This window comes from Anser anser (genome assembly GCF_964211835.1).
Source record: "Anser anser genome assembly, chromosome: 7".
In the NCBI taxonomy this organism is placed as follows: domain Eukaryota; kingdom Metazoa; phylum Chordata; class Aves; order Anseriformes; family Anatidae; genus Anser; species Anser anser.
Window position 1 is genome coordinate 12177432 of NC_139727.1, and position 22387 is coordinate 12199818.

The following is a 22387-nucleotide window of genomic DNA, read 5'->3' on the forward strand; positions in this document are numbered from 1 at the left end:
CCTCCCCTTCCCTTGCCCTGTTTGTTTCTGAATGTCTCCAGGTACTGGGAATAAACATATGCTCAGGAAAAAAAAAAAAAAAAAAGGAAAGAAAAAGAACAAAAAGCCCCAAGCAAAACCCTCCAGTCTTTGCCTTTGAGAAAGGAGTGAAAAATTTACTTAAGGATTGCCGTTTCCTGAAGATTCAATCTTGTCTGTTTAAATAGCACATTTTTCCAAAGCATGTGGCTACGGAGAAAAATTTAGCCTAAAGAACAAGCTAGCCTGATGCAGTTCATTGGTAAACACTTCGTGCTCCATGACAGGCTTGAGAACCTCCTCTCCTTTTTAAAGGGAGGGTGGAGGAATAGAGAAGGAAGCAGTGCTACTGTTAAATACACTGGGATAATCACTGTATCCAAGAGAAAATATTATGATTTTTTTTTTTAAGTGTCATTGCACAAGGAAGCCTAAACAGAATAAGAAGAACATACCATTTCTTAAAAGTTGAAAGAGCCATTACAATTGAGAGTTCCCATGACGCTAAGGAATGCCCCCCCCCCAAGTAAGGACAGGGCATTTCCAGTGGCAGAGGGTGGATGCACGTGCTGGGCGTTGGGCACAGCTCTCCTGGCACGACATGCAGCCCTTCCCAAGGAGCACAGACACACAACTGCACAGTCAGCCTTTTCAGACTGCAGAGCCCCGCATTACTGCTGTTTTTCTCTACTAAATTCAATTATCCTGGTTCTGTTCTGTCTCAGAGCTTGTTCATTGCAATCCCTTGAAGATTATTCCTCGGTGGCACCAATTCATTGCCCTGTATCCATTGCCTGCGGGGATTTGGAGTCATCTGGTTCCCCATAGTGCGCACCTGAGTGGCATGGCACACACAGTTGAACGAGGCTCTGTGTTTTGACACCTGTGCTGTTTGCAGCCATTACTCCCATCGCAGATGTGCACAGCTGCATTTCCATGAAGCAGTTGCAGCTTCTGGGACCTTAAATCACACTGAGTATTTCTGTTTTGTCTTATCTGTCGCTTTGCATATCTGCAAGTACCCACTGACTCTGACATCCGCTTCCAGCAGCCCGGACAACCCTGTTTTCAATTTTCTGTTGAACAAGATGTCAGTAGATGACAACCCATACTCCACTGATGCCATTTGGTAATTTAACAATGTTAAATATGGGTAAGAGTCTAACCCTCCCCACCTTTTTAGTAGGCACTTTATTATTTTGTTTTCCATCAACCAGTTACGCTGGGGATAATGGGGACATGCTGTGCCATAATTCATTGCAACAGCTTTAAGCATATGCTCATGAAATGGCAGCTTATTGTCAGACATAATTATGTCAGGTCTATCAGGGCTAGCAGAAGGAGATTTAGGATGAACAATCAGCTGCTGAACTCTACAATCTTCTAATACAACCATTCTAAGAGACAGTCGTGATAGCTGATAATAAGTAAGCTGCTGGGGTTTGCTCCCCGCCCCATGTCTGTATGCATAAATCTGTATTATTTTGTCCAGTGAAACTGAGTTTTTTTTCTTGTAAAAGCAACAATGGCAGGTCTCTGACTTGGGAATTTCATCTTCTTTACTGGGATATATGACAAGCTTCAATCTTTTCCCAAAGGTCACGCTTCAGTGGAGGCAGGTACAAAACTTCTGTGGTCCCCCTGAGAATTCCCAGTCATTGCCTGGCCTTCCTGCACGTTTTGTAAAGAAACTTGCTTGTAACGCCTTCAGGACAACCACCCTCATGCCAGCAAACAGAGGTTCCCTTGGAACAGATGAAGGGGGCAATAACTGCTCCTTCCAGGGGCCAGCTCTCCATAGCTGTTAGAGACTTAACCATCAATCAGTCATCACTACTAATAAGCAGGGTTGCTTTGCTCTTCTTTTACAGATGAGCCTTTATAGTAACTCAATAATCCAGCAACCAAAATGGTAAAAAGAGTATATGAATACCAGCATATTCTTACAGAGCCTTTTGTACAGGAAGACCTATTTTTGTAGGATTCATGGCAAAGAGTAAATCTCAATGTTTTCACCTTAACCTCAGGTTTGCATTGATTGCAATGACAAAAAGTATCTGCTATGTCCTTAGTCTCTTTTCTCTGGTTTTTAATGGATGATTCTGATCAAGGTAAGAAAATATCCAGCTGACCTTGTGATAATCCTTGAAGCACACTGGAAGTCCCTTCACCTCACAGATTCAAGTTGGGAAGCCCCAATACCAGCCCCTTGCTGAGGTCGAAGGGAAAAGGAAGCACATGCTGATGGCAATTCTTGGCCAGGACACTGAAGAGGGAAGTCTGCCTCAGGCTCTTCTATGCAGAAACTGACATAATCAGAGAAACGTTCGCTCTCTCAGAAATACAGGCACTTGGGACTGTGCACAGTAAGGAAGATCATCTATCCGCTACTTCATTCCCACCTGGCTTCAGAAGATGACCATGAAGGAACTGAGTTCATATAGCAATGCCAGACAGGAGGACAAGCAGTAAGGGAGAACTAGCAGGCCCTAAGAACTTCACGTAGGCTGCAGTTAACTTTCCCTTGTTGACAAATAAACACACGTCATGTGCTCTAGGAAGTTTGGCAGACCTATGATCACATACCCACATCTGCTCAGATATTTCCCAGAAATGCAGTAGTGTGGAGACCAGGTATCAGTTCTCATCATGGAGAGCTGAAGGATAGCCTCACTTCGTTCCTTATTTCTTGCCCATATCTCCTTTGCTTTCCCTCTGTTTCCTTCGTTTGTAGTCAGTCTCCTAGTACGGTAGTTTATTTCTTCAACCCCCTAACATCCATAATGTGGGAAAAACCCTGACATTTGCTGTTACCAGTTTTCTCTGTCCCCAAGTCAACCCTGTGATCTAAAGTTTCCTCTGCTGTGGCTGCCTTCTCCCTTCCAGCTGTGAGCTGCACTGTGCAGCAGCCCTCTCACTGACCTGTGCTCAGATGACAGGACCACCCCAGCAGGAGCCAGTTATGTCCATTTTGCATGGTCCTTAAATGCAACCCTAACAAAAATTATTGTTATTATTTGCCCATGACATAAAAATAACAAATACTTAATTGCATCGTTATATTCTCCATACTGCATTTTACAGCTAGATGTACCTACACATGCAGAAGAAGGCTATCAAAAATAATAGTGTTAAAACATAAAGAACACCAAAATATGCCACTTTGGGCTGCTCACAGCGGCAGGTGGGAAGTGGTGCATTCACCCACTGTGTGAGAGGTTGAACGTGCTGGGTGTCACGTGCCAATGACAGAAGCAGATACCATTGTAGAAGCTGCCATGCTGATGTTACGCCCCTAACCTGCTCTCTTTTCATGTCTTATTTCCTTTGAATTAAAAGTTGAGTGGTGTGTGAGGCACCATCCTTCAGGAGTCTCCCTGCAGTCTCTAAGGTCTCCTCCTTAGAGGAGTACTTCAGAGGCTGTAAATACAGCCATTAACTTGTCTGATAAATAAAATAAGGACACAGCAAAAGAGATGAAATTGTCACCACTGAGTCAGTTCCATTATTTAGGAAAATTATCCTGTTACTCCTTAGAGCACAAAGCAGAGATGTGCATCCTCAGGTCTCCAAGTTTAATTCATGGCCTCCCTTCTTGTAATGCAACTCAGACCTAGAACTGCCAGCCACTAACATACAGCAAATTTGGAAATAGCAGTGCTGCTTTTAATTTCTCTCTCTCTGACTGCTACTTGGAAGGAGAAATATATTATGAATTTTCCCTTTGTTATCACTATCATTAATCTTGTTTGAGATCCTGTATTAAAAGGTTCACATATAAAAGTAAAAAGCTTTGTATTACAAGCAGTAGAAGCATTTTTGCCCTTAACTCAGCCCTATGTCTACAGTATCACTCTCCTGATGTTTTATTTTCCTTTAACTTATTTTTGCCTTCAGTTCCCTTTCTCTCCATTAGTAGTAGTCTTTACTTTTAAAGGTAGCAAAACATTTTTTGAGTTGATCGTATCCATCTGAAAAAATTGTATTTTCAGTTGAATTTTTTTTTGCCTGACAACACCTTCGTTACATGTACCCTTTTGCTGAAAACCTGTTTATTTGTATGCCAGTTGAAATGATACTGGCAGCAGGGCTGCAAGAATTTTTTAACGTAGCAATTCCACAGTTCTTTAAGACAACGGTTCTTTAAAAAACAGTTTTTTAAGCCTGTCTGCATGTTTGTGATCCCACCCCAACCAAATCAGTGAGAAAACTTCCCGACAAAGTATTGGAGGAGAAAAGGAAAATTAGTAAATCTCCTTTTTGTCAATATTTTAAAGATACTCGTTTTACTGTTTCCCTTATAATAAAATTTTACCTTGATGAGCATAATGTAACCTAGGAGACATCATAAGCCCAGAGCACCAAATTAAAGTCTGCCAGAGTTTCTTTAATACGCTACCACACAAATCAAGTAACTGGCAGCACAATCATTTTCCTACCATCCAAGGAAGGGCTTTGGAGAATGGAATATATTTAAGTTTTAGTTCTTAAACATAATTTGCACTAATGACTGGATCACCCAGTGTGAATTACTGAATGCTGCAATTTAACAAAGAAAAGACGACACCCAATTATTTTTAAAGGGCTAATGGATTCTGAAATGTACTGTTTATGTACTTTAAAGATGATGTGTTGTTTTAATTATTCATAATCCCAATGTAATAGCAAAGTATAGTGGGCATACTTGTAACGATAATGAGGCTAACATCGCCCCACTATACCCCTGCCTGTGCTGGTCTTAGCTTAGTGAAACACAGGATAGCGAGGGTCCCCTGGAGTGCCACCAGCCACAGCAGAAAGGGAACAGAAGTCAGAAAAAGGTTTCCGTTTCAAGGCAAGGGGGGTAAATGGGATGAGAACTTGCAGCCCAGGAACTGCCTGTGCTGGAGACAAAGAAATCACAGTGGTTTCCAGAGCTGCCATCCCAGATCCTTCGGCTGTCACTGAAACCTGCTTATGAGCAGACACCCCCTATGTAGTACGTGTGTGAATACTCGGCGGTGCATTCCCGAAGGGCTCAGCAACGTCTCCAAGATGCTGGCTCACATTCTCAGCTCCTCGAGCTGCTGGTGCCACAGCATGCCGGAAGGATTTCATCGGAGGGAGGCAGTGCCCACTTCCGTGGGAATAACTCCTGCTACGAGTAAGGTGTGTCTCCAAGTAGCCATGGGGAGAAGTGACACACACCCTTTTCCTCCCAGCACATCACAACTGAGGGATAATGGCTTCTATGCTCTTGGCAAATACCAGAACAACTCTGCAGCATTAGAGGGTGAATTTGCCAGATATGACCCCAGTGCTACACAGAACACCAACCCCCCCCTCAGCACTTTGCTGCCACTGACCACCAGGGCTGTCACAGGAGCACCACTACCCTCACTACTGACGTAAGCGTGGGCTGGCAGAGCTGGATGGAAATGACCAAGACACACACACGAGTTGATTTGAACAAATCTCTGGGGTCACAGTCATTAAAAACTAACGTTTAGGAAAGACAAAAGCAACGTTACCCAAAAGAGTCCTTAAGTCAAAGTGCAAGCCCTCCTGGTGAGCTTTCCAGCTCTGCAGCAACCGTACAGATCCCTCTGAACATGTTCTGGTGCTGGTGTGCTTGAGCTCCTTCAGGCCAACACACACCTTCAGCTTGGCTGCTGCTAGTTACCCTCATTTTCAGTAACTCAAACACCAACACCTTTAATGTATTTCCAGCTGTGTTGGAGTGCGTTCCTAAAATGACTCCAGTTTTCCAAATTACTCCTGTTAAGGTAAAAATTGTCATTTTTTTCTCCTCCGTCAAGCACTGCATCTTATTGTGAAAATAACTGTTTTTACTAGCAAGGAAAAAAGCGTGATATTATTGGCCCCAGTCATCATTAGCAATTCTAGGGCTATTTCAGAGCAGGGATGGCTATCAGCAGCAGCTGGGGAGCAGCAACCTCCTCGCAGAAGGTGAGCCCTGAGCTGCAATCTCTCCCCGAAGACGTGCTGGCTTCGCATTCCAGCCACGCAGGACTACTCGCGGTTTCCTCACAACTTATCTAATGCTGACACAAACAGGGAACTGCACTTTGCTTGCATGATTTTGAACTCTCTGTGATCTGACTGGAAGTGCTGCAACCTCTTCAGCCTGAGGGTTGGTTTGAGTGTGTTTCCTCGTAACCCATCTTTTGCTGGGCAAGTTTCTGGGCTGTCAAATTAAATAATAAATGGAGGCTTCTTGAGGGTTTTCCCACAGCTCAGTTGAGGATATCTGGAAAATGGATCCTAACAGATCTAGATATTGTTTTGATGAAAAATAAGCAGTATGGGTTTCTCAACATGTTATTCACTCTATACACTCTAGTGTGCAGACATTAACTAAGTTATTTGTTCTTGTATTTTTTTTTCAACTAAGACCTGTAATTTTCCCCATAATTTTTTCATCCCAGTGTCCTAAAGAGACAATGGTTGTGCAAATCAGCTGGCAGACAGCCAGCTCCCAAGCCTGGAAAGTAAGTTCAATCACGTTCAAAAGAAAAGTAGAACTCTCAGCCACGTCACTGGTTTTGAGAAAAATGGTCTGAGCATATACAGGGGCAAGAAGAAGGCAGAGGTACCACAGAGAAAGGGAAGGGAGTCAAGCAGCAGACACCTTGGTTATGAATTTCCAAAAGCATCCCCAGATCGTTACACTCGGATATACTTCCACAAGGTCTTCCCTCACAGTCTTGATGAAAATCCTCATGCCCTGCTACATTGGACCTACATATTCTTCATCTCAGTCCTTCCCTGCTCTCTGCTCTGGGCTGGCTGCTGTTTCTGCACTGAGGTCCACTCTGTGAGGATGCCAGCCCTCTTCTCAGCGTTTACATTCCCATTACTTAAATAACAGAGTCATACTGTCTCCTACTACTATTCTGTTTCTCTTTCTGTTGCACCAGAGTGGCTTACTGTTTTTCTTCCACTCTAATCTAACCCAATAACTGCTGGGTTTGGTTTTCTTTGGTTTTGGCAGTGGTGGTGGTGGTTTCTTGTTTTCTTGTACCCTTCAATCCCCAAAACAATCTCAGAAGATCCTATTTTCTAACTAGTTTTTCAAATTCTGATTTTGAGGACCACTGCATTTTTTTCTGTAGTTCATGTTCCTTCCTTTCTAAATCACTTTGTAATCTCTGCCACCCAAACGATTTCTCACCATTGAAACTAATCAGGTACTTCCACTGACCAGAGTGAAACCTAACTGAGTTAACTCTGCTGGAATCCCTTCTGACATGGAGTCATCTCTGACACAATACGAGAACTTGAGGAGCCATCCATATCCCGTCATATTCTATTCTAATTGATGTCCAGTTAATTAACCTCATCAGCTGGGGTTAATTAACCCCATAATCCCATTAGCATCATATTCTGCCCCTGGGAGGCTTCAGTTGCTCAGAACCACGCCCCCCCCATCTAATCCACTTCAAGGCAGCAGGGCCTCACAGACACACCGCTCAGCGGGAGCGATGAGTTAACTCCAGCATGTTATTCCGGTGAAAGTCACAAACTGCATCAGAGCCACGTCTGCAGGATTGCTGTGACCCTGTGTGGAAGGGTCACATAAGAAATGCTGTAAAAGCCTTATTTAGGAGTAGGATGTAACAGCTTGGCAATTAGGGGGGCAGTGAGAGAGGATAAGGAGGGTGCGGGAGAGAAGGGAAAACAAGGGTGGGAAAATGAGCTTACTCTTTCCTATGGTATATTTGTGCTGAAGGGTGTTATAGCAACTCTCTTCTTTACATGTGCTTGCCTCCCACACCCTTCTCCCCATTTTCATTTGGGTGATCGTAACTCCTGAGTTTCTGAGACAACGCCAGCCTGAAGAATTTCAAGGCTTAGCAGCATACAAAGCAGTGGCAACCAAAATGCGGAGTAGATTGTGTTTTGTAAAAATCAAAACAGTGGTGTCTCATACCAAGATCCCATTTTCACAAAGCTGTCCTTTAATAAGTACAAAATTGTGTTACTTTTTATATAACTTCAATTTTGCTCTCTTCCATTCTACGACATAGGCAATAATTTAATAACCTAACTGTATATGGCAAAGAGTTTTTGAGAATAATTGTAGGCAGCCTAAAATTTCATTTAAAATATTATTTTAAATTGAGCTCAATAGTACTTTTTATAAGTCCTGTACAGAATGCAGGACTACAGTGTAAAGTGGAATTTGTATGTGCAACTTGTCTGACAAATCTTGTCAAGGAAGGCAAACAGGGTATTAAAACACTGCAGTGCTGATACTTGAGACTTGGCAGGAGCTCAGGGTGATTTAGAACAAAGGGAACTGGCAACACTTCCACAAACCATTCTCCCCCCAAGTTATGATGCTGAGATTGTCTTCTTACTTGTTTAAATTTGGAATGCTAAGAAATGAAATATTTCAATATTTCTTACTACATTTTTGTAATTTCTTTTAAGTCAAACCTAACCTTTCTTTCCATCTTTGCAAGAGAGCATGAAATGCCAGTATTTTTTGGAGGGTGGGAAATCTAACTGCCTTCACAACGCTGATCCCCCCTCCTGCTTCCTCTTCTCTCCCTCTTTACACCATATGTTCTTTGGGGCAGGGACTCGATAATGGTTATTCTCTGCCCACGTAAGGCAGCACACAAACCTTCCAGGCTTTCTAAAGACCCTCCATTAACAATCTGCGGGCACCAGCTCAAAGACAATGCAGCAACAGAAGATAAACTAAATCTATTATGGAGGCATCAACTGCTATTAGAGAATTATGCCCATTAGCACATTCAAACAGAAATTTCTTCATCCATAACAGAATTACAGTCTATCGATGGGAGAAAAAAGCCCCTACGTTATTACATACAATAAAATAAGACAAAGCGAAGAATATTACTGATCATGGGGGTGCAAAGTCTGCATCTTATAACCTCTCTAAAAGACTACAAAAAGGAACTTCTGTACTGGAAATATCATGACACATTTAACAAAAATAATAGAGCGGTTTCTTGGTATGTGTAAAAGATGTGGCTGTCCCAGCAAAGGAGCTTTCCTTCCGTATGAACTATTAGCTCAGCTACGCAGAGGCTAAGCTAGGGTTTTTCAATGGGCACTGTATTACTTCATTGCTTCCTGAAGAAAAAAGCAATTACAATATACTTGAAGAAATTCCATTTTAGTGCAATCAGAACTCAAAGGTGAACAACCGACAACCCTTCCTGGCAGAACTTATCCCTCTGTGCTCATCATGTTCATGGTTAGCCTGTAAGGACTCAGTCCTGGATTATATTCTATGACACAAAGAAAAATCAAAAGACAGCAGATCTAATGCCATTTTGAAAATATCCAGAAGTGAGATTAAATATATTTTCCCCAAAAAATTAATTCAGGTCATTGGTTGAATGGTTAAAAGTGAATTATTCTCCATTATACTAAGGAGTGAATTGCTGAGTCTGCCAAATAACTTCACCTAATTCTCATGAAAACATTTTCAGATGTAACCTCCTGCCTATAAATTCTTCTATATACTGTTAAAAAACTATTTGGTGAGAATTAAGATGTAAAATAAAAACCAACTCTTATAAATATTCTGAATTTCTGCCACTTTTGCAGATGGTGACAGTTTCTTCCCAGATGACTGGCAAGCCAAAAATTGAATCACTCCTGATAGTTGCCCCTATAATCAGAGACTAAGATGCATTCAGGTATGCAGCATATGCATTTTTTTGTTGTTCAACAATAGTTTCTTTCCACTTTTGATTCAAATTGTTTTGTCATAGATCTACGTTTGTAGATCCTTACAGGATATATGGAAGATTTTCACACAGAGAGACCAACAAGAACAAAACAGCATTTTCTCCCTAATCTTATGTGTAGATTAAAGTTAATGCAGTGGTTTTATCCTAATGTTATAGACCATTCCGTTGTATTTTGTGGAACCACCAGAGTATAGAATTGCATGCAATATCGATGACTATCCTTAAATATTTATTAAAGTGCTGCTTTCACTGATAATTCAACAGCATCTGCATAGACACATGCTTGTGCTCAAATACTTACCAGTTGTTTCTTATCAATAAAATAACATTTTTAACACTCAATATATGCAACACTATTTACTGAGGAAAATTTGTGCCTATTTAAGTACAACAGTAAATCTAAATACATATTACGTGCATACAATGTGATCACAGGGATGACACTCTCACATAACATCTCTAGTCCACGCATTTATCCTTGAAATGACACTTTCAGAATCAATGGGCTCAGCATCTGGTAAGGGTCTAGATCTGGGCTGCTGAAGTGCCCTCAGCTGCTGCTAAGCAGCTCCCTTCTGCTTACACCAGCCTCTGAGCTGGTGTCAGTGCCACAGAAACCTGTTTCAAGTGCGGCAGGACAGAGCAGAACCTACCGGTAGTTGAGATAGGAGCAAACAGCACTTGTAGCTACAATGAAGCCTCCTGCAGGGCTGATTTGCTAATAAGTCCTTCAAAGCCATTTTTTCTGCCATGAATAAAATGTTTCCCATAACAAATACAGCCTCTGACCCATTATTAGCTGATCACCAGCCAATACGCCCCAGCATCTTTAAACCTTGCACTCCTCAAGTGACTTCCTGCAGCTCTTCCCGTTCTGGATCCAAAGACCACTGAAGGTAAAGGTAATTGCCTCTGTGCTTAACATCAAACCGACAGCCATGGGAATAACTGCAAGGAGGTTATCGTTTTCAGTTCAAGTGGAACATTACCATATCAGAGATCCACAGGAGGTGATCTATGGGGGAAATATTCTTGCCTGAAAAAATAGATCAATAAACACTGAGGTGATTTCCCTTCAGCTACACACATTGAACCCAAGCTTAGTCACATTACACAATTACTGCCTTGGCTCTTCTTTCTATGATGGTAACATCCCACTGGATATTTGTCCTAACTTATGCAGTATCTTCTTTCCCCACAGGTACCTTATGCTGGAAATTCATGGTGCAGATGGCAGCTCCTTGCCATTTTCCATGGGCTCCAGGTACCAAACACTGCTCTTGAATAACTGCTCTTCAAGGACATGCAGACCAATTAGCATACCGGGACAAAGAAAAAAAAAAAAAAGAGAATATTGTTTGCTGATTCTTCTTTGCACTTTCAACAGACTGATCGTGCTTATATTTGTGCCACATGCCTGGTGGTAGAACATGTCTTCATATTACCATAAAAGAAAGAGAGAGAGAAAGAGAGAAAGCACCAAATCCAGCTGTATGTGCTGTGAGATATGCACCCAACGGCCTAACGATGATTTTGTTCATTTTCAGGGACTAGAAGTGCTTAGCTTTGGCTCACTGCTCTCTCACACACACTGCCCACAAAACCACACTGTTACATACTGTAAAAAATTAGCCCAGAAAGATTTTTACAACCTTGAGGCATAGCAGACAATGCTAAAATGGCAAATTTTCTTGCTCACTATTACATCCAAAAACCTGACTCTTGAGCTGTTCACAATTTCTGAAGGATCTCACAAGTTCTTCACCACTGCAGCTTAGAGATGAGATCTCAATGAAGGAAAAAACACTTAAAAATTTATCCTTGGTAGCTCAGTCAATCACAAAAAAACTGATCAGGTCTCAAGAGCCTGGATTCATGTTCATTCATTAAGTGTAAATATCAAACCAGAAATCTAAAGAGAAATATTCAGATATTAGCAAGGCAAGGAATATCACATTCTCTGAAATACCATACAAAGTTCTTACAGATTAATTACGCAACTATGAAACCCATAAAACTTTGCTTGCTTGAACTAAAGAATAGCTTCTTAAATGATAGAAATAAATAACATAAAAAGTAGGCAGAAGTGGTTAAAAATCATTTTTCTGCACCACAAAAGCTTTAGTAATAGAGGAACTTAAAATCACCTGATCTGGTCCTGCGAAAGATTACTGGGCTGCTATGAAATGAAGAAATTCATGGAGTGGGGGAACCTAAATGCTTATCTAAACCCAAATCAGTGATTTTTTCCTGCTGTAAACAGCTGAGAAAGTTGGGTTAGTATTAGGCAAATACAGAAATCCATGCAGTTCCATTAACAGACTGTGCTGCACCAATACACTGATTCCTTTGGGGGTTTATTTGTGTTTGCTTGCTTTGTTTGGAAACCTGCTTGCATACTTGTTTACTTGGTGATAAAAACACTTCTGTTCAATACTAGGATGGGCATTAGTAAATGAGGGCGCCTGGAACAACACGGGGTAGCTGTTGTGCACATGACAAGAGTAAATAACTATTCCCCCCATGGAGCTCTGCCAGCCCTGGTAAATCCTAGAGCAAGAACAAGCTTGCGTCACCCTGACACTGCCACACGTTCACAAGGCTTATTACAGTTTATACTCAACATAAGCACTATCTTTAACACAGAGATAACACAGCTAATTCTTGCTTCGTGAAAATAAGAGCTACCATTTCAGGAAGGGGGATTAGCACAGGCTGATCTCACCTATTGTTGCAGCTAACCTAATTTTGGCATAAATTCAGAGGCACCAACTGCTGAGTGTTTGCAGTGTCACACAGCCCCAGGGCTCGGAGTGAGGACTGCTCCAGATTCTGACATGGATTGTGCCCAGGGCGTGTTTGATTTGGGGCCTGAATCAGATCTCACTTCCAGAAGCAATGTGTTCAGTGCAGTTGCTTTCTATCTGGAGTGGTAGAAGGGAATACAAAACACCTGCCAGATGACAAGGCATCCTACTGTCCCAGGCCTTTAGATCAGGTTCTACCCCCTGACTCAAAGGGCCATTAACATTATAGGAAGTCAGCTTTTTAGATTAATTTGAGATAGGCATGTTGGAAAAAGAGCTTTGAACTACTGGTTAATGGTGGAAATACAATCCAAGACAGCGAGTCTGTGGGCCTTACAGGGGAATGTCTCGTGCAAGAGAAAATTCCACGGAAAAGGCCTTGGAAACAAGGTGAGATAGGTGGATGAGTAATGCGGACTGGAGAGAGAAGTGCAGGAAAAAGACATGAAGAGGAAAGAGACAAACAGAAGCAAAGCTACATGCAGCCTTTGAGGAGAACGCTTAGCCCTACTCATTTTTTTTAAGCATCAGTCATACAAGCATCTCACTTCCAGATGGAGTATACGGAGAGTAAAACACTGAAATAAAATGCAGACTGGAAAACAGTGCAAGTATTTAAAGGTGGGGGTTACATCACTAAGGCAGCAAGTAAAATGGATGTTTTTATCTCTGACATAGATTTCAGGGGATTCTGGTAAGCATCAAGCAAGTCAGAAAGACAGAAGATTATAGTTTTCCAGGCATTAAAAACAGGCAATTTTGGTTGAATAGGAAAGGGACAAATTCTCCCTTCTATCAAACTAATTTATATCTGCAGCAGCTCAGCTGAAGTCAGTTGTGTCAATGGAAAATTAAACTAGGGATATGAGACCAAAATTTAGCTCCCAAACTGTACAACTAGCATTTAATGGGCAGGTGACTTTCTGAAAATTGCATCTCCAGCAATGAAAACACCTAAGGGTAAGTACATAATAAGAATTTGTTACAGAAAGCAGTATCTCTATGAAGACGATAGATTCCCAAGCACACTCAAAACCCGTCTGAAACCTAATCCTCCAGCAGCCCAGCATCTGTTAGAAGTGTGCTCTGTGCAATGGAGAATGTGGCTGCAATTACACACAGACCCATAAGGAGAACGATATATTTTCAGAGAAAAGGAAAAAAAGTCTTACGCAATCCAGCGGTATGTCAGAAAGGACAGCACTGCACGCTCAGCAACGGAGTTGGAAGTAACTGATGTATTCAACATTGTTCTGGTATTTTTGCTACTCTTGCAGTTGCCAGGCCATCCTGAAAAGGCAGTGGGGCAGCACTCTGCTCCAGGAAGAGCTGGGAGCTCCACCACACCGACGTGGAGCAATGGCAATGCCCTGAGAGGCAAGGCATTTCTCCTGTGCAGCCTTCACAGGCAATGCTGCAAAGAACTGTAACAGATGCAGAACGTGCCACCACACAGCATTTGAAACGAGTGCAGGAAGGGTTCATTGTGGTTTCCATTTGCACCCAAGCCCAGCCTGGTAGCAGCATAGCTGTCATTTACACCACTCCAACAACTCTCGCCTGAACCTGCAGCAGCAGAGGCCACTGCTAAATCCTTGTCCAAGATACAACCAGTCTGAGGTAACAAATATTGTGTGTGTGTGTCATGTATGACCAGCCACTATCTTAACCATGTACCAGCTCAAAAGCCTCAGACACCCAAATGTCCCTGTGGTGAAAAGCACTATGCACATATAGAATGAGAAAAGATTGTGTCGCTGTGTGCTGGAAGACGGCAGCAGTAATCAAGCAGCTATGCTGTAAATCATAGCACTCTGATATGTCCCAGTCCCAATTTATTCACTGAACATTTGCTTATTTTTTTTCCTCTTAAAAGTATTTATGGAGATGCTTAGCACCCGGAGAGTCAGCCCTGAAACGGCGTAATTTATTTAAGATGTTCCTTCCGCATCATCTGCTGAAAAAGAAAGGTGAATGCAATAAAGCTTGATCTGAGCCATGCCTACACTTACAGTAACAAAACAGCCAGTTCTTCGTTCACAGCTGATGGCAGTGGAGGCTGTAAGACCCATCTCCCCGGAGCAGGTGTTGGCGAAGCCTGGCCCTGGCACTCAGGGCGTGATGGAGACCTCCTGCCCACCACCTGCCCAGCATGTCCGTGTCAGTCATGCCTCCTACAATAAAATCCTTCCTTACAATACGTGGCCAACGCCACCGCTTTCCATGTGGCTTTACCAAGTGCTTCAACTTTGCCTCTGCAGAGAGTTATGATTTAAATTGAGCACTGGCAAGATGATAATCCACAGGTTCTGACAGTAATGATAAAGACCATCACTGGGAAAGGTGATTCTCACTACAGCTCTTCATTTTCCTGATTGAGAATTTGATGTTTAGAAAAAAATAAAATCCTTAATTCTGTATTAGAGCTTTGATATCTATGAAAAAGACATTTCCCTAAGGTTTAAAGTCTAGCTGTTAGTCCGGGAGCACATAACCTGCCTTCTGGTTATCGTATAGAACAAGCACTCAAAAACATTCACATCTCTTTCAAGAGAGAAGGTCCCTTCATCAAAGTTGTTACTGCATGTACATGTAAATAAGAAAAGACACCTGTAGTGGGGCTTTCCAGTGCAGTCAGCAATGGCTGACCTATTCTGTTCCGCTTGTTGTATGAAAAACCAGCTCTCCCTGTGCGAAACTCAGACGCGTTCTCCACTCTCTTTCCAGGGCTCAGCACCCGAAGGAGTGCTGACAGCATGCTCTCACTTTATAACTTTCCAGGAAACACATGGTTCCCAAGCCAAATGAAGAACCTTGAGCCTAAAGTCTAGAGAAATGCAATCATATAGCCTAGCACAAAAGTTCACCCTTCTCTGTGTTTCTTCTCCATCAAAAAATGTCATGTCTGTACTAGTAGTACTAGTACTCAGAATTTAAACCAAGCATCCAACATTATTACACTAGATTTGTTTAAATGCCACTTGTAAACAGAAATTAATTGATAATGACCTTACCTTATTCTCATTTCACTTAGAAATACCGTACAGTTTGTGCTGAGTGAAGGAGAGGGAAAGAGTTAAGAAAAGCTGAGACAATAATGAAAACAACATAAAGAGACAATGTTTTCTTTTTGTATCAGAATATATGTATTTGTTGTGACAGCACCAGAGATCATTTTACAATTAGAGACTTCCATTTAATTCAAGAAGCACTTGTTAAAGAAAAAGGTAGAACTACAGGCATCTAAATGAACTCCCACATATACTGAGCTCTACCACTGCGTCTCATATTAATCATGGTGAAATGTGTGAGCTCACTTAATTAACATAGCTAGCTTCAAATAACTTTTATTTCAATTTGACTTTCTTTGGGGCCTTATTTATTCCGTGGCTGCTTTTATCACAGCTCTGCAGCACACTAGCAGCACAGTGTGTTGCACAGAAAACATGACTTGATTATTAGTTTACAAACTTACTCCAAAATAGATCACTCTAATGGACTACATCTAACTATGCATCAGACCTGTTCATACATACGTTCATCTGAGGAAAACTTCAATCATCCACGGCTATACAGAGCACCTAAGCATTGCCAGACCATTTGCTTCTCCAGCTGTTCAGTGCACCCATGCTTACCAAGCTTAGCCCTGAAAAACCAGCGCTGTTACAAATTGTTCCTGCACCCACACAGACTGGAAACCCTGAGCACTTCTCAGCAGCCATCGTACACCCAGGGCACCTCTCCAGCCTTCACCAGTGCTCCCAGAGCAGAAAATCAAAGAAACCTGAACGAGCACTTACTGAAAAGCAAAACATAACAGCTAAAGGCTTCAGCAACCAGCCCACCTTTCTGCATAAACCCCTGCTTTAAGTACGACATACTTAAGGCAGCAGACCTCGCCTTCATGCAGCGCATCCCTAACTGCGTCCCCCGTCACTAAATCACCCACGGCTGCCAGACAGACACAAAGTCCAAAGCTGCTCCCTGGGGTGCCTGGCTCTTGGAAGGGTCAGCTGTGTTTGTGCTGTTCCAGTGAAATGCAAAGTCTGTTTTCCAATGGAAGCAGAAACTATTTATTTTTTTTTTCTGAAGGTCAGGCTTTTCCCAAATCATGGAGCTGCCTAGGGAATGGGGAGGTAACGAGAAGATGGAAACCCAGTGAGCCCGACAGCCACTGCTTGTGTGTTTGCTTCCCTAGACCTCTTCTGTTTGTTTCACAGGGTGATGTTCCTGGCTAGCAGAACATTTGTTGCCGCAATATTTGAGTCCTCGTGAGAAGGGTTTCCAAAGAATCACAGATAGCTTGGCATATAAATGTCACAATGATGTGGTTACAGGCTCCTCATTTGAAAACATATGCATAATACTGCCTTTGGATGAAGATAAACATGTCAGTGTTTGAGTCTGGTTGTTGCTACATTACAGTCACTACATTGTGGCATCGTACAAAGCATTTGTACAAAGCATTTGTAGCAGGCATCCTCTACATAAATGGGAACTCTTACTGAAGAACAACTATATGCATCTTTTGGACCAGAGTCCTGAATTTCTTTGTTTGTTACAGCATCTCACAAACTGGATTCCCAATATGCTTGGCCTCTGCGCGCGTGTTAAACTGCGTTAATCTGCCTCAAGGTTCTTCATTTGGCTTGGGAACCATGTGTTTCCTGGAAAGTTATAAAGTGAGAGCATGCTGTCAAATGCCAACAAATCCCTGCATGCTTTTGAGATTTGAGAGACTGGCTGTTGGAGGAATTCATTATCGATCAGGACTTTGCCCAGCAGTGCCCGTTACGCCCAGCATTTACAATAACCTCCCTGTTCCCTGGTGTGCCCTTGCATCCAATGAGCCTTCAAAAATTCTGGCTCACATTTAGTCCCTCTTCAGCCCTTTCTCAGTCCTGTATCTTGGGGCTCAAGGAGGAGAGAGGAGCTCACACCCCTGTGGCTTCCCACCTTTTTAACAATTCATCCTTTAACCAGCCAGCAGCTAGAGGGAACCTACACATGAGACTGAGCCTACTGGAAAACAGCTAGCTGCCCCCCTTACTTAAAACCTCGGAAATATATACCACATTTGAAATAGCTGATGGGTTGTCTCCCTCTGCCCCTTCCCTCCTCCCTGGGCAGTCAGCGTGGAAGCTCTCGGCCCCAGCAGGAACCACAGCCGCTGCTGCAAGATGAGCGAGCAGTGCACAGCCGTGCAGAGAGCCAGTCCACTGCACAACTTGTATTTTACATCGCACCGGGAGAAAGAAAGAAAGGGAAAAAGGAGAAGACTGCAGTTAGGGCCATTAATGTTTCATGAAATCTCTCACATCCTCCCTACAAGTGACAGGATAAAAAAGATGCAGTCATTAAAATTCAGATAACGGGATGCCGCCTTGGTGCTCTCTATATTAAAATTCTGAGCTAAACCATTGCTTTGCAGAAATTTGTGTCTCTCCGTACTCTCTTACATCAGTGTCCCAGGAAAGACCTCAAACTCCAAGTACTTGAGCATCAGTAACGACTGCCTATATTGCTCACATTCTGCTCTTTGTCACCTTTTGGGCAAAAGCTGTGTTACGTTATAGTGTCACGTGTCCATACTACTTAAAAGCTTGCTATAGAATAAGCATAAATACATATTTCAAGGCCACTTCCCCCTTTTTGTTAAGAATAAATGCAGTAAACATTGACATTGCAGAAAAAGACTTGAGTGCTCATGGTAAAGTTTTCTGTCCTTACAAGCTGTAAGAGCCATTTTGCAAAGGAGGAATTTAAGATCTGGAATCAGGATCCACTATTCTACTGTGCTATTTTGCATAATTAGAGTAGTGTTACCAAGGTGATAAAGAGGTAAGGTAAATAAAAATCAGAATTTCTGAGCAGAACTTGAAACTTTTGAAGCTTTAATTCAATCTAGCTTTTATGAAATGATAAAGGTTTATTTTGTTTTTGTTTTTTACACTATTCCCTTAGGAAGCCAAGGAGAATAAGTAAATGGTTTTTCATCATATTAAGAAAGCTTTATATAGCATTCATGTTTAGAAGGGGAAAAGATCCTGAACCAAGAAAGTGTTTTATAGAACCATAACTGGTGAAAATACTTTTCAGATGTTGTTGAAAGCAAAAAAAAACATTAAGGTGTTTTGGTTTTTTTTTGGAGATTTCAGTTTTGTAACCTTTTCCTGCTCTAAACATAGGATTTTGGCAGAATACTATAAGATAGCAGAATGACAGACTATCTACTTCTGATTTAACTGGAGCCCATCATTTATCCCACAGACGTATAATCATCGCACGACCCAGGCTCGCACACCTGGCAGAGATGGCTTTTCTAGTCAAGCGTGAGCATTAATGAAGAAAGGAAATGTTGTTACATGAATCAAGTGCATTTTACAAAAAGATATAGAAGGAAATAAAAGGAGGGGAAAAAGAGTTTGCGCCTTCCTCTATCCAAAGTACAAGTATTAGACTTTGAAGTCTATTTATTTTTTATATAGGATAGATATAAGCCTTCTTGGCATCAGGGTAAATCCTGAACAGATACAAAAAGGAAAAGACACTAAGCTGGGCTCACTGTACAACTGTTTGACTTCATTCTGTCAAGATTGAGGCAGTTCCTTTGCAATGCTTTATTTTCACTGGCTCTAAGGAAAGCAATGGGAACTAAATGTGCACCTCTAGGTTTTCTCTGTTTCGTAGCGTACTACCCTGACATATTGTTACCTTAAACAACATAGCATACTTGCATAGCATGAAACAAATCAAATCAATAATGTCTAAAATAACACTAAAAGCAAACAATTTCTGTGACTTCTGGCGGTATTTTGATGATGAACTTAGCACATGCCACTGGTTCACAACCCCCTGCTGCATTAAGTTCAAATAAGGGTGATTAGAAAACCCTCTCTGCACGAGCTATTTACTGCTGTTGGAAAACACCTCACCGCCTTCCTTCCAGCCTGTCCGGGGACCCAGCGCTCATTTAAGTGACTAGGAAACTGGTCTGGTTTTGCTTCCTATCCAGAGACCGTTAGAAATGTATTTCCCTCTGTAACACATGGTACAGTCTAGCATTAAGACCACTCAAGAAAAGGCAGAATTATAAATAGGGCCTCCGGTTCATGAAAGCAGGTATATTAGTGCGCAAACACTTTATGTCTGATTTAAGGTTCAGTGAGAACTGCAGTGTTTTCTCTACATACCTTACCCTGCCTTTAGCTGTTTAGAGGAGCTCTGAGTAGCAATCAAGGAAATTTATATTCTGCAAAATTCATTTTTCTCTGAAAAGTGTACTTGAAAACATTTTCAAGTGTGTCTCTGAATACATGAGTCATTCCTGACAGGAAAAAAAATGCTTTCCCCTTACACTATGCATGTTACGTATTTTATGCTATTAAAAAGGGAGTTATAGTTAAAATAAAGTTTGATAGGATATTAAATGTTTGAGTTATTGAGAATGAAAAGCCTATTACCATTACAACACTAAGATATTGCTTTTTTTAAGAAGTATGGCATAAGTATACATGGAAACTATATTTTTTTTCTACAGTAACCAGTAACCTGGCGTTTCTAGATTACTCTCCTTGCTTTATAGCCAGGCTCGTACATTGGTGTACGCTTCTGGGAGGTCAATGTCAGCTTAAAAAAAAAAAAAAGCCTTATAAATTTATCAGCATTTTCCCCTATCTTCTGAAGATACCCATGTCAAGTAGGTGGTGATGGTAGTACTTATTTGCGAGCTTGTGTAAGATGTGTGAACACACACACACATTTTTTGTCTCTTGAGCTTACAGTGATCTTCTGGATTTTATTTCAAATCTCCACTCACCCTCTACTTTTGCCAATGAAATTTTCCAAGAATAAGTAACAGAGCTTACTGCTGGGGATCTATAAAGAGCTGAACCTAAAAACGCTGGGTTTGAAGAGTCCAGCAACTCGAAAGCTGACCTATTAAAATGACAAATACAAGTCCACATGCACATGGAGCAGAGAGAGCTTGAATTATCATTATTTCTCTGAGAGCTCCAGAGAAATAACATATTCTTGGCCAAAACCAAAAGCAGTTTGACTTTGCAACGTTTTTTCCCCAGTTGTGTTGCTTTTTCCCATTAGAAAACAGAGTACATGAGAGAACAACCAGATACTCATATTACTCTTCCTCAGCCTTTTTCCCTTCTGGTTCTCCTCCACGAGGAGGAGAGGAGGCCCAAGCTGTGCAGAAAGGGCTGGCAGAGGTCTGCGGGCATCCCAGGGCTCCACATGCGCCCTCTGGGCACAATGACAACGTGGGCATTTTTGGCAGGACTTGCAAGAACTCGTGACATGCCAACAACCAGCAAGAGATGGAAACAACTGTTCTTCACAAGAGCAGTTTTTTTCAGAGAATAAAAGTTACTAACGCAATACACACCATTATCTCTTTTTTATGTCTGACAGCCACAGCAGTCTGTATTAACATCTACCTCCACCCCCCCCCCCCCCCCCAAAAAAAAAAAGTTTTAACAAAACAAAAATTTGTTACTACCCGTTAAAATCTAACTGGCACTGAAGTAACGCATGACTAATAATGATAAAGTAATTTCTCTGAGATCAAAGGCAACGAATCCCTGGTGGGACTCATTCCCTTCTGCGTTTCAGAAAGAACAAATACTATTTAGTAAATATGTTTCTGTGGACCTCTGCCTGCCCGGGAGGCACATCCACCAGCAGAGCTGAGGAAGAATACTGCATGATCTCCACTCCAGGTATCTCCACAGACTTGCCCAGTTCAGTCCATGAAGTGAGTTCCCAGTGGTAGACTTATCGCTTGAGACTACACAAATTGTATTGGAAAACGTCAGAAAAATTCTTCCTGGTTCACAGTTTTTCAAATTAAAATGTCAGAAGAAACCATCAGGAATGGCTGATGGGAAACAGTCTAGGATTAGCACAAAAACGCATGTACTAAACAGGCATTTTCTGAAGTCCATCAATCCATAACAACATTGTTGGAGAGAGACAGCTCTGCTAAAAACATTCCCACCATACCCACCCATATCGACATGACTTGTAGCATCTTTTCCTTCCCAACAAGATGAAAGGAAATGTAAACATGGATAGGCAGGAATCGACAATGTTTCTGAAAACAGGATGCCTAAATTCCCTAAGCCCTCACATCCCTACCTCTTCCCTGCTCCTTCCAGGTACCATCTAGCTTGCTTTTCCAGCGATGTGACCTGAGAAGCTTTGTTTCCCAGGGCCAGCCCAGCCACTGTGCCATCATACACGTCCCACTGGCCCACAGGAGCTAGCCAGGCAGCTGAGTACAGCTCCCAGTTTAGCTACAAGCATCACTTGGTCTCTCAGTACTGTGGATATGTGGCAGTGTGTGTTTACTTCAGAGACCCTCTAATTAACTCTCCCCAATAACCCAGAAGTCTGAAAGAGATTTATCTCCCTGTCTCAGGTCCCTGTCCGCCAGCTCTGAAGTGCTACGGTCCATCTGTGACTCTCAATATTAGCTCGTTCAGACAGCCACTTGTTTGGAAAACTACATCAAGACACCAGCCAGGGAAGAAGAAGCGTATCTTAAAGCAAACAAAATAACCAACCAATGAGTAAACATGACTGAGGTCAACAGCAGAGCAAGTGAAAACGCAAGTGCCAGATGCCTTTCCCCAGAGAAAGCCAGGAGGAAAAAATCAGTGTAATCTACGAGAGCAAATTAAGAGAGGCCACTTTTCATCTGCATGCATTTGATACCCTCCTCTCCCCTAGTGGGAGGAACAACACGGCATTATCTTTCACAAAGGAAAAAGAAATCAGGACCAGCTACTTATTCTTTCCTCAGAGTCTGGA

General features: G+C 42.0%; 1 protein-coding gene across 7 annotated transcripts in view; it reads right to left on the bottom strand.

The window, feature by feature from the left end:
• Window positions 1-22387, bottom strand: part of LOC310902580 (uncharacterized protein) — a 522528-nt gene that overhangs the window by 185876 nt on the left and 314265 nt on the right. The window contains exon 21 of one of the 7 annotated variants that reach the window (XM_083844352.1): window positions 10958-11045. The exons of the other annotated variants lie outside the window; for them this stretch is intronic. Within the exon in view, the coding sequence (XP_083700478.1) occupies window positions 10958-11045 (88 nt within the window). The remainder of the gene's footprint in view (window positions 1-10957; window positions 11046-22387) is intronic. 7 annotated transcript variants of the gene reach the window in all.